Source organism: Crocodylus siamensis, chromosome 1 (genome assembly GCF_052110815.1).
Source record: "Crocodylus siamensis isolate JL-2025a chromosome 1, ASM5211081v1, whole genome shotgun sequence".
NCBI lineage: Eukaryota > Metazoa > Chordata > Crocodylia > Crocodylidae > Crocodylus > Crocodylus siamensis.
The window spans coordinates 8428790-8441819 of NC_143395.1; the positions used below are offsets into that span (position 1 = coordinate 8428790).

The window sequence follows — 13030 nt, forward strand, 5'->3', positions numbered from 1 at the left end:
CAGCCTTCTTCTGGACCTTCAGACTGCTCAGTCCCTCCCACAGCCCCACTTGAGTCTCTAGGCCCCTCAGTCCCTCACTCAGCCACTGCCTGGGCTGCCAGATCCCTCGGCCCCTTGCTCAACTCCCCTCCGGGCTGCCGGATCCCTTGGTCCCTCGCTTGGCCTTCTGTGGGGTTTGGCCCTGGTAGTACTTTCTAGGGGCTGCTGGGCCATAAGCAGTCCCACCACTGTGACCCCAGGCCCCAGTAGGATGCAGTTTTTGGTCATATCCAGGACCAGCTTTGGCCCTGGCTTCTATCTCCCGCTGTCCCTGGCCAACAACCCTAGCTATAAGCTCCTTGGCCCCTTACTGATGTCCCTCTTCTGGGCTCCCCTGACCCCAGCTCTCTCTCTTTCTGAGCCCTCATCTCACTGGCTCTCATGTAGCCCCCTGGTCTCGGCACTATATTGGACCCCTTTTCTACATCTGATGGTCATGTCCCAGCCGTCCTCATTCTGGGCCTCAGTTTCTCTGACCCCTTCCTCTGGCTGTGGCTACACCTGTACCTTTGGCCTCTCCTAGGCCCTGGCCTATCTCGGGCCAGTTGAGAGCTCCAGGCCCCTCTGGCTCCTGCAGTCTCCTGCTGCGGCTGCCTCTGGCCCCGCTCTGGGCCCTGGCCCTGCTAGCAGGCCAGCGAGTCTATAGGAGTAAGTTCTCCAGCCTACCAGCCCTCACTCACTCAGGGATCTGTGCTCTCAGGATGCTCTGCAGGTCTCTTAAGCGCTCAACCCCTGTCTCTGGGCTGGCCTGAACCTCACAATAGGTCTTATGCACCAAGCCCCTCTCTCTGGGCTTCATCTGGACCCCATTACAGGTCTACCTTTTAACCAGCTCTCAGTTCACAACAGACTCTTCCCTCCAGTCCTGTGGCCTTTGGTGAGGGACCTTGCTGAAAGCTTTTTGAAAGTTCAAATATATTATGTCAGCTGGATCCCCCTTGTCCCCATGCTTGTTAACACCCTCAGAGAACTCCAGCAGATTGGTGAGGCAGTAATTACCTTTAGAAAAGCCATACTGACTCGTCCTCAGCAGATCATATTTGCCCATGTGACCGCTGATTTTATTCTTGATTAATCAAGGAATTCCAGCTTGCCAGGTATTTCCTATGGCATCAAGAACATTTGTAATTCCTCAAGTGTTAAAACTCCTGGTCAATGGAAACGACCAAGATGCAACTTGTGAGCCCGAGTCTCCACTCTCTTACTTCAGTTTTAGTTTTATCAAATAAACCATTATTCTGTTGAATAGAAACCAAAGCCTGCAAAGAATTTCAGTTGGAGCTGCACCTATGTAAAACCAGTATGGTGGAACAGACACATGGGCTGCATGTGTTTAAAGCAGGCCTTTCTCATGCTATCACGAGTTAGCATGAGAAAGTCTTGGTTAGCTTTGAAGCAGGGCTAGTGTGCTTTTTGTTTATCTTTTACATTTCATACAGCACAGATAATAAACAACACTGAATGGGAACAAACTCCATCCCTTTTGAAAGCCACACAAAGTATTTCAAAATCACCCTGGACTGCACCCTCACATACAAGACACACCGAACCCAACTGGCAGCCAAAGTACAAGCTCGCAACAACCACTCCAACAATTAGCTGCCCTCAGGTGGGGCGTTAACCCTACTGTTCTTCGGGCATTCACCCTGGCACTGGCATACTCAGGAGCTGAATACTGTACCCCAGTGTGGTGCAGAAATACCCACACTCACAAAGTCGACAGGGCACTCAACAATAACATGAGAGTCATATCTGGCTGCATCTGCTCCACCCCTACATCACAGCTCCCACTTACAGCAGTATTGCTCCCCTTGACGTCTGCCATGAGCAGTAATGCCTTCACTTCCTTTGCTGTGCTGAACTAAACCATAATTGCTACCTACATCTACACATCTACTCAGACCCTCCAGCTGGGCAGCACCTCCAATCCAGGAGACCGCTCATTGCCCACCTGCACCACCCGCGCTCTCCTTCCAAAAGTCCTTCCCCAGATGCCTGGGCTGAGCAGCTATGGGAAGAACGATGGGCCTCAGAACTGCGGGCTCTAAACGTTCATCCCAAAGCCCTCTACGAGACCTCCCGGCTCTGATTTGGGCAGACACTCCTGTGTCCACCTCAGTGGACTCCTAACTGACTATGGCCACTTCTGCCATAACATGCATCAAATGGGCCTGACACCAAGTACCAGTTGTGAACGCGGTGCCCCCCACAGACCACAAACCACATAGGGACAGAATGCCCTATCTTCCATTGCCCTGGAAACCTCGATGCCCTCGACAACCCGTCTCCGTCCCGGCTCAGCTCTGTCCAAAGTGAAATATGACCCCAGCACACCATTTTTGTCATATGGGGATAAAAAAAGCACAGATAATTAAATAAAGCCTTATTTCACATTGTAGTTTTCTGGTCCTAATGAAATGATGATGTGTTTAATTTTCCAACGTGAAGCAATGTGCATTGACTTACGTAATTATACAGGGACCTTTCATTAGACCCGTCTTTTTTATTGCATTATCATTTTATTTGCTTCATGCAAATAGTACATACAATCAGATTTTAGACAAAAACTCTAGTTTCCTGCCCTCTGATGCTGTAGGCATAATTTTGACAATTTTGGCATTCAAATTCAGGTAAATTCAGGCCGGTCTTCCTAAAACAAACCAAGTGTTACTGGTCACAGCGCTGCAGCAGGCAGAGTCCTCCTGCCCGAAGCCAGAGCAGCCTCTGTCAGGAAAAAGCACCCCGGCTGTTGTCTCAGCTCACTCCCCTCCTGCCGCTCTCCTCATGTCTCAGGGGGCTCCCTTCTCAGGACCTTCTCCTTGTGCACTGTCTTCTTGTTTCAGGAGTTTCCCCCCAGCACCAGAAACAGCAGAGCGCCTTCAGGTGTTTGCCTGGAGTTCGCTTGATGTGTCAGCACGGGCTGCTTGACATCCTGTGACCCCGACTTGAGTATTTAGGCAAATCTCCACAACTCCATCTCCAAGCACGATTAACCCATCCTGCCCAGTGTGCAAACTATTCAGGGAAACAGGCATTTAACATCACGCTAGCATAGACACATTTAAACCCGAAATATTAAAACCAAGTCATAGTCTGTTGCAGTAATCTTGGACAATTTACTCATTTTCTCGATGCCTTATTTCCCCATCTTTAAAATAACCACTGGAAGGCTCCCCCATCTGTGTTAGACACTTCCAGACCTATGGAAGTAAAGGCCAATATAGACCAGTGTCTTATTGCTAACTAATTTTCAGATCTCAGTTTTGTCCTCTTTTGAGTCTTCCCAACTCTTGTGGCTTTATCAGCAAGCTCATCATGTCTGGGATGTTGATTGAAGCCGCAGCTTCTGGAGTCATGAGAATCTGTTTTCGCTTTGGAAAAAAAAAATAGGCTTCATGACTAAGCTGTGTGCATGAAGGTATTCTCTTTTTCTGCGCTTGTGTGATGCCCGTAGCCTGCTTGGGGGCTGGCGTGGTGTGGGTGCTAAGGTGCATGGCTGTCAGCCTGGAGGTTGAAGTCTGAGGCCACCGTGTAGCCCCATCAGATTCCAACAAAGCTGCTAAATACCTTGTTCCAAGGACAAACAGAAGTGGCGTTTTCTTACAAACTCCTGTGTGCGCCTGACCCAGACAGCGAACAAATCATTACAAGGCCTCAGCTAGTGCTGTGTGGCTCCCGAAGGCAAATAAAAAGATTCCAAAATGGTTCGTTCGACAAATCCCACAGTTTCTTATAGGCTTGGGGTGTGCGTAATACCTGCTATCAGGATGAATTGCAGTGCTATGCCCGGACAGGGTGAGGGGGGGAGCTGGTGGCTGGCAGACGGAAAACTACACTTCCCAGAAACCTCCTTTGGAGACCTGTGCTTGTCACTGAGCAGCCCCAGGAGGACGCTTAGTGCTCGCACCCTGGCCGCCGAGTGGCCTTCTGCTTCTGGAGCATTACAGTGACCCCCAGAAGTGGGGCTCGCAGACAGTGGCTGCCCTGTTGCTACTAGCGTGCCTGTGTGCGACAGGTCATTTCTTTGGTGGGGGGGTTAGCCTCGGTGCTCCCTGCTGAATGTTACCCCCAGAGGAAGAGAAGAGTTTGCCTCTTTCAGAGAGATGGCCCCGATCCAGCAAGTTTGTGCTCTCAGCCTGTGCAGCAGCTGTGGCAGAACTAGGTACTGACCCCCGGGGTTTTATTAAAGGGGGAGTGATTTAATGGGAGGCGAGCGGCGTGCCTGGAAGTCTCCTGCCCTGCTTCACTTGGCTTCAGCATGCCCTCTCTTCTCCACGTTGCTTCCAGGAGTTTACAGCTTTGCAGATGTGCCCCCGCTCCTTGGCATTTCAGACGTTCACTTTTGCAGCTGGGACCAAAGGGCTGCATTCAGGAACTGGGGCATGTTGTGCATGATTTACAGACCTTTTTCTGTTTCTGCCAGAATATTAAAAAAGGAGAATGTGCCATCCCCTATGGTAGTGAAAGGCCGCACATTTTCGTGCCTCCTATGTTTAGTTCGGGTGGCCAAAATAATCTAGTCTTGTTTGGAAAGTGGTGTTTCCAGTTATGGCAGATCTGCCTATCGAGACAGGCATGCAATAACCTGGAGTCAAAATGTGAGGCGGAAAGATGGAGAGACCCAAACACAGTAGTGTCCTGATCAGAAATACATTGTCTAACATCTCTCCGGTTAATATCCATTATATTGGACAAGCAAACCAGGTGCAGCGCTCTAGTGACTACAGGCATCCAGGTTGTAGCCGTATTGGTCTAAACTAAAGGAAAAAGCAATCAGGACTTGTTAGACCAACTTGATTTTCGCCAAAAAAAAAAAAAAAAATCTTTAATTACTGACTACTGGGTTCTCTTGTTTTGCTAGTCTTTTAAACATTATTATTTGTATAATAATAGGTTGGTTATGGACAAAAGTCCCTGTGTGCTAGGTACTGTACAAATACAGAACAAAAGGTGGTTTAGCGCCTGAAAGAATTTACAGTCTAAGGCAAGAGACGACACGATTGCAGACAGATGGCAAAGTGCAAGGAAATGGCAAGACAAGAGTTGGTCAGCATGATGAGCGGTGGTGTCAGGGCACTAGTAGTGTAACGGCTGTCACGTGTCTTTGGGGTGAGGACAGTTGGTCAGTGGCTATACTGGCCCTACAGCTGCCCAGGGAAGGAATTCAGGTAAACTCCTCCTTCCCCTCCAGCCCTGCCTTGTTCCACTGGTGAAAATAATAGGCTGTGAACCTGCTGCTGGTGTGGATTACTTCTCCTTCTGTATCAGCAGGGCGCTCAGACATATTACCAAGTGCCAGCCAAAGGCCTGTCTATTCTAGGCTAATCTGTACAGTGCATATGGATGAGATGTTACTGACCCTGTAGTGTGTATTGTCTCTCTAGGGGCCTAAATTTTTGGTAGGCAGGCCACAAATTAGCCCCACACTCTCTCCAGGTGCCACTTTGATTCCCTTTCCCTGCCTGCTCTGCTTTCTGCTCCCTGCCCTATCTGCCACTGTGTTGCCTGTCTCCTCCCCAGTCAGCCATGTGCCACACACAGAGGCTGCCCGTGCTACTTGTGGCACCTATGCCATAGGTTGGCCACCCCTGCCTTAGGGGACAAGCTACAAATGCAGGGTGGCCCCACAAAAGTAATGGGTGCATTAGTGGGCCTCCTTCTCCAGCACCCACATTGTTCATGTCACGGCCTTGCCCACAGTGTATAAGAGAGAGAAACCAAGGTGGAATTAATACAGACCAAAGTCTCGCAGAAACTGTTTCATAGTTTCATAGTAGCTAGAGTCGGAAGGGACCTAGGTAGATCATCTAGTCCGACCCCCTGCCTTAGCAGGAAAGAGCACCGGGGTCAGATGATCCCGGCAAGGTGCTCATCTAACTTCCTTTTAAAAATCCCCAGGCTAGGAGCCTGCACCACTTCCCCTGGAAGCTGGTTCCAGGCCCTAGCCACCCTGACTGTGAAGTAGCGCCTCCTAATATCTAATCTAAACTTACCCTCCGCCAGTTTGTGACCGTTATTCCTGGTCACTCCTGGCAGCGCACGGGGGAACAGGGACTCCCCCAATACCTGCTGATCCCCCCTGACCAGTTTGTAGCAGGCCACAAGGTCCCCCCTTAACCTTCTCTTGTGGAGGCTAAACAGGTTCAGGTCCCGTAGCCTCTCCTCATAAGGCCTGCCCTGCTGACCCCTGATCATACGAGTGGCCCTCCTCTGAACTCTTTCCATATTGTCCACGTCCCTCTTGAAGTGTGGCGCCCAGAACTGGACGCAGTACTCCAGCTGCGGCCTGACCAGTGCCGCATAGAGGGGGAGGATCACCTCCCTGGACCTGCTCGAGATGCATCTGTGGATGCATGACAGGGTACGATTGGCCTTCTTGACTGCCTCCCCACACTGCCGGCCCATGTTCATCGTGGAGTCAATGACGACTCCAAGATCCTTTTCCGTCTCCGTGCTGGCAAGAGGGGAGTTCCCCAACCTGTAAGTGTGGTGCCGGTTCTTCCTCCCCATGTGCAACACCTTGCACTTATCAGTGTGTGCTTCATGAAACAAACTTCACTCTTTTAGAAAGCGGGTGGAAGAAAAGAACTGGGTTTTGAAGGGGAATAGCATGGGATGAGATGAAGGGTGTTGGATTTATTTTTACTACTTGCTGAAAAGACACTGTGACTGCAGGTCTAAGGAAAAACAAAACAGACCCAAAAGGCAACTTATGTCCCCTTGGGAGATGATGTCTCCTGCCTCTGTTTCTGTCAGCAGAGCTCTGCCAGAGGGAGGGCTGCACCTGCTAACAGTGCAGTGCCCCAAGCACGTGCTGCCGACCTGCAACTTTTTGTTTCATAGGGCAGGACCTTGCTCATTTTTATTCCACATTGTCTCCCGTTAGTGACCTTTCCTCTGGACCTCACAAAAACTCGCCTGCAGATCCAAGGTGAAGCTGCCACGCATCGTCATGAAGCTGCGCCTTACCGTGGCATGCTGCGTACTGCAGCAGGGATTGTTCAAGAGGAAGGCTTGCTAAAACTCTGGCAAGGAGCAACACCCGCAGTCTACAGACACATAGGTGAGTGACTTGTTCCATAGCAGGGAGTTAGAAAGCTGCTTTCAGTGCCCCACACCCCTGCCATCCTGTGCCCTGACACGGCCGTGTCTGTTTGTAACCCTCCTGCTTGTGCCAGTGGCAGCAGCAAGGGCTGGTTCAATCTGTCCCTGGGTCATTTTCTAAAATATATGTGAAAGCATAGCCTAAGCCAGCCCCTAGACTCTGACTTCTGATTCTGGCAAATTAAAATACAATTTCTTAGTCCCCTTTTTAGGATGTGGTTCTCCACTTGCATGTATTCGAAGTTCTTTCAAACACAGAGCCACAAACACCTTTTATTGGAAGGAAGAGCGGGAGAAAACCCAGGCAAACAAAGAAATCAGGATTGCCACATATAGGTTTACATACCCTAAAGTGAGCCAAACCTAGAATATTTGTCACTCTGAGGTAATTGCTTGTCTTGCTGAGGGGAGGAACTCTTAAGCCACAATTCACACCTAACCAGAAGTCCACCCGCAATGCCAATTAGACTCACACTATGTCGACATTGGAGTCATTGATAAGATTGCCCTGTGGGACATACCTGAGCTAACTTGGATAGTGCTAGGAGTTTAGCCACTGTAGCATGAAGCTCAACACAGGCTGCAAAATTTGCAGAGGAAGCAGGGTGGATACTTGAGTGGTTTGACTGCTGTACCTGGACTGCTACTGGTATATGAGCTACCTACTTTAAAACTGGCTCAGGCCTGTCTGTATTATACCACCCTCACATACCCTTGGTAGTTGTCAGGGGCTGGCTGTCTTTAACCTGTTTGCTCCAATCCCGAGATGTTCAGACCAGCTGCCTGGTCCAGCTCCATGAAATCATCTCAACTGCTGCCAGTTAGGAACTCCACAAAGCTCCCCAGCTGCTCCAGGCAAGCTTCTCTATAGTCAGGCCAGCAGTCATTTCAGTGCAGTCTTTACAGCCTTTTTCATGAGTCCTTACAGCTCTGTGATCATTACCATCACCCCTACCACTGGTCCTGCAGAACCCCCACTGTACGGGGCTCCTAATCATCGGGTGAGGAATGTAGAGCAATGCTGGTTCATAAGACTGAGCCTGACCTCCTTGGGATAGGGCTCCTGGTCTCGTCTCATGACCGGGAATCCCATCCCACACCAGACTGCGCTGCCTGCAGTGTCAGCGCAATCCTGGGGTATTCACAGTTCCTGTACACTGTCACATCTAGTTCCATAGATGTTAGGGGCTGGAAGGGGCCTTACAAATCATGGGGTCCAGCCCTCCTACACTTGGGCAAGGAAGACTGCTGAAGTCTGATGACCCCAGCAAGGTGGGCATCAAGATGGTTTTTGAAGATCGCCAGGGTGGGTGATTTTACCACCTCTTGGGGGAGCCTATTCCAAACCCTCGGCACTCAAATTGTAAAGACGTTTTTCTTTATGCCTGGTCTGATGCAATCTTCAATCAGTTTGTGCTCATTGTTTCTTGTCCTCCCCTGGGGGACTTCGGCAAATAGATGCTCCCCCAGGCCCTGATGTACGACCCTGATATACTTATAGGCTCTATGTAGTTATATAACAAGTTATTGTCCTTCGTGTAGCTGTGGAGTCAGCCTAGCTGTTTGTGGCACAGTGGGAGAACCGTATAATTTATATAACTGAGGCTACATAAGAAACTCATCAATCTTAGGATTGAAAATGATAACACTTGTGTTGAGGAGGATTGGCAAGCTCTAAAGGAGACCATCCACAAGGCTTGCATGGAATCAATTGGCTTCATCACCCGATGCCATCGGGACTGGTTTGATGAAAATGATTCTGAGATCAAAGCTCTTCTCGATCGGAAGAGAAAAGCTTTCTGTGACTGGCAAAACCAACCTACATCCAGTCAGAAGCAGGGAACTGTTCAATGGCTTAAAGCCCACAGAAAGATCTGAGAAATCAAAAAAATAAATGGTGGGAAGAGAAGGTGGAACACATCCAATAATTTGTTGACAGCCATAACATGCAGAGCTTCTTCAGTGCAGTCAAGGCTATGCATGGACCAAGCTCTTGCAGACTCACCCTGCTTAGATCTGAAGGTGCCAGTACATGCCTCAAAGACGACGAGTCAATCAAAAACTGCTGCAAAGAGCACTACCAAAGGCTCCTGAACCAAGAACCGAAGGTGACTGATGAAACCATCAAATCTATCCTGCAGCATCCAGCAAGGGAAGCACCTGCCAGTCCAGTCTAGTTCTGATACTAACATCTGTATCACAAATGCTAGTTTGTCATCAGATCCTCTAATTAAATATTTTCAATTACTCAGCACTTCAGCGAGAGGATGGCTGGCCCCTAAAGCAAAGTGGGTTCGGTGCCCCTGTGACAGAACAGGTGCTTCTCATCTGGATCTCATTAGATGAATAGGGCTAATTAAAGGAACAAGAAGAGGCCCTTGAGATTTGTTGGGAGGTTCTTAAAAGGGTCCTTGGAGATGGTGGATTTGGTTGGCAGGCTGGTTGGTTTGCTTCCTTTCCTGAGTAGGCCAGAAGAGAGCTGAGAGCTAGAAAAGTAGCAGAGGGGTTTGTCTGCTGAGCTGGAGCTGAAGGTAGCTGAAGACAGGACATCAGTAGAATGGTTTATTTGCTGAGCTTGCTCGTAGAACTGGAAGGTCAAAGAAGTAGGAGGTTAGCAACTTCGTACAGGGAGTTGTTTGCTAACAGCCCAAGGCAGAGAATAAACAGGGTAAAGAGAATAGTAAACTCTCTCCTAGAGAGGAAAAGTCTCCCAGTAGAGCAACTGATGTGTTCCTGTTGGAAGGGAAAGGAAAGGGTTAGGGCAGTGGTTTCCAACCTGTGATGGGGAACTGTCTAAGGGGCCCATGAAAGATTTTATAGATTTCACAGATATTTGGGCTGGAAGGGACCCCAGAGGATCATCGAGTCCAGTCCCCTGCCCCAGGGTCAGGAAGTCAGCAGGGATCATAGGATCCCAGCAAGATAAGCATCCAAATGTGTCTTGAGGCGTTCAAAGTAGGTGCTTGAACCCCCTCCGGCGGCAGTCTATTCCAAACCTAGGGGGCTCGGACAGTAAAGAAGTTCTTTCTTATGGCCAGCCTGAATCAGTCGTGGTGGAGTTTGTGACCATTCAATCTTGTCATCCCTTGGGGCGCTCTGATGAACAGACGTTCCCCCAGATCCTGGTGAGCACCCCTTATAAACTTATAGGTGGTTACCAGATCACCCCTGAGCCTGCGCTTTTCCAGGCTGAATAGCCCCATGGCTCTCAGCCTCTCATCATAAGGTCTGTTTTCCTGACCTCTGCTCATGCGTGTGTCTCTTCTCTGGATTCTCAAGCTTCTCCACATCCTTTTTGAATTGTGGAGCCCAAAACTGGACGCAGTACTCCAGCTGAAGCCTCACCAAGGCCGAGTACAAATGTCCCGGGATTTGCCTGAGAAGCCTCTATGGATGCAAGCCAGTGTTTTGCTCGATTTACTAGCTGCAGCATCACATTGAAGGCTCATGTTCATCTTGTGGTCAATCATGACCCCCAAGTCCCTTTCATCTGTAGTGCTAGCCAGGGTAGCACTACCGAGCCTGTAAGCATGCTGCAGATTTTTCCTCCCAAGGTGGAGAACCTTGTATTTTTCAGTGTTGAACACCATCATGTTCTCATTTCCTGAGCCTGTCAAGATCTGCCTGGATCGCCGTCCTGTCTTTGGGTGTAAATGCTTTACCCCAAAGTTCGGTGTCGTCGGCAAACTTGGCCAGTTGACTATGATCAATCAAAAGTATGTGAATATCCACACTTACAATTCACACAATTCAAAGGGGCCTGAACTTCCACTCAAAAATTTTTAGGGGTCTGCAAATGAAAAAAGTGTTGCAACCCACTGGGTTAGGGTGACTGCCAAAAAATGTGGATTGAGGAAGGGGGCTGAGAGTGATAGAGGACCCTGATCGTGGGTATCTGTTTGGCACTGTGCATGTTGTAGATTAAATGGATGATGTGTTGAGATTTTTTTTTTTAGGCCTAAGTATACCCATGTGAAATGGCGCTTGGCATGAGAAAAGCCAGTGAAATTCTTGAAGAGCCGAGGAGAGGATATCAAAGCTAGTATTCATGCAATATTGCACCTTCCACTACGGGGCACTTTGTAGTGAAGTAGATAAGTTGCATATGATAGAGATGTGAGGAATATTAGAAGGGAAAATTAAGGCAAAAGTGCTGACAGAGCCAGCTCTGGTGCCAGAGAATCATAGAAAGTTAGGGTTGGAAGGGACCTTAGGAGGTCATCTAGTCCAACTCCTGCTCCAAGTAGGACCATCCCCAAGTAGCTCATCCTGGCCAAAGCTTTGCCTAGCTGGGTTTTGCAAACTGCCAAGGATGGAGCTCCTACTATCTCTCTAGGTAACCTGTTCCAGTGTTTTATTACCCTCCTAGTGAGAAAATTCTTCCCAATATCTAACCTAAATGTCCCTTGCTGCAACTTGAGCCCATTGCTCCTTGTTCTGTCATCTGCTACCACTGAGAACAGTCCAGCTCCATCCTCTTTTGAACCCCAGTTCAGGTAGTCGAAGGCTGCTATTAAGTCCCCTCTCAGTCTCTTCTTCTCTAGACTAAATAAGCCCAGTTCCCTCAGTCTTTTATCATAAGTCATGTCCCCCACTCCCCTCACCATTTTTGTTGCCCCTCACTGGATTCTCTCCAATTTGTCCACATCTTTTCTGTAGTGGGGGATCCAAAATTGAACACAGTACTCCAGATGTGGCCTCACCAGCGTTGAACAGAGGGGAATAATGACTTCCTTGACCTGCTGGCAACACATCTACCAATGCAGCCCAGTATGCCATTAGCCATCTAGGCAACAAGGGCACACTGCCGGCTCATACATATTCAGCTTATTGTCCACTGTGACCCCCAGGCCCTTTTCTGCAGAGCTGCTGCCCAGCCAGTCACTCCCAACCTATACCAGTGCTTGTTCCATCCTAAGTGCAGGACTTTGCACTTGTCTTTGTTGAACCTCATGGGATTCCTTTTGGTCCAGTCCTCCAATTTGTCTCAGTCTCTCTGAATCCTAGCCCTACCCTCCAGTGTATCTACTATTCCCCCCCAGCTTGGTGTCATCTGCAAACTTGCTCTATGCCGTCTTCCAGGTCATTGATGAAGACATTGCACAAAACTGGCCCCTGGGGCACTCCACTTGATACCAGCTGCCAACTAGACATTGAGCCATTGATTACTACTCTCTGAGCCTGATGCTCTAGCCAGGTTTCTATCCATCTTAGTCCATTCATCCAGCCTGTACTTCCTTAGCTTGCCTAAGAGAATGTTGTGGGAAACCATATCAAAAGCCTTGCTAAAATCAAGGAACACCAAATCTACCAGTTTCCCCACATCCACAGAGCCAGTCATCTCATCACAGAAGGCAATCAGGTTGGTCAGGCATGACTTGCTGCTGGTGAATCTATGCTGACTCCACCTAATCACCTTCTTCTCCTCCAAGTGCTTAAAAATGCATTCCTTGAGGACCTGCTCCATAAGAATTATGTATTTCAGTGTCGCTGCTCCCTCTTCCATTTTTGTTCTGAGTAAGACTATCAATGGTGCCACAATCTGATTGTCTATATCTATAGATATAGGTGAAGTCATTGGAGGTATAAATCTAAAAAGTAATGTGCTAGCCTACCTGGATCTCCAATTTAAACATATGAGGTCTGCGATATGCAGAAGTTTGTTTAAACCAGTGATGCTCAATTAAGGTGCTATGAGATCCTTTCAAAGGGTACCACAGGGTGTGGCTCAATATTAGCTCTGTTAGGTGTGCAAACATGTGAGTCAGAAAATAAATCTGGAAATTTCAAATAGGAATCCATAGTGCTAAAAACAAGCTGACCTGTTTTGGTCTTTCTGAGCTCTTTGCAACGAAGAATTGTGCTATTATTTTTCTATAGTAAAAAA

At 48.7% G+C, this 13030-nt stretch overlaps 1 protein-coding gene across 3 annotated transcripts in view; it reads left to right on the top strand.

Moving 5' to 3' along the window:
• Positions 1-3935: 3935 nt before the first annotated feature.
• SLC25A27 (solute carrier family 25 member 27) overlaps positions 3936-13030 on the top strand; it is a 30730-nt gene continuing 21635 nt past the window's right edge. For all 3 annotated transcript variants that reach the window (XR_016439772.1, XM_090031348.1, XM_090031349.1), the window contains exons 1-2: positions 3936-4201; positions 6926-7102. Coding sequence is in view for 2 of the 3 variants with exons in the window: in XM_090031348.1 (XP_089887474.1) it covers positions 4099-4201; positions 6926-7102 (280 nt within the window). In the remaining variant the exon portion in view is untranslated. The remainder of the gene's footprint in view (positions 4202-6925; positions 7103-13030) is intronic.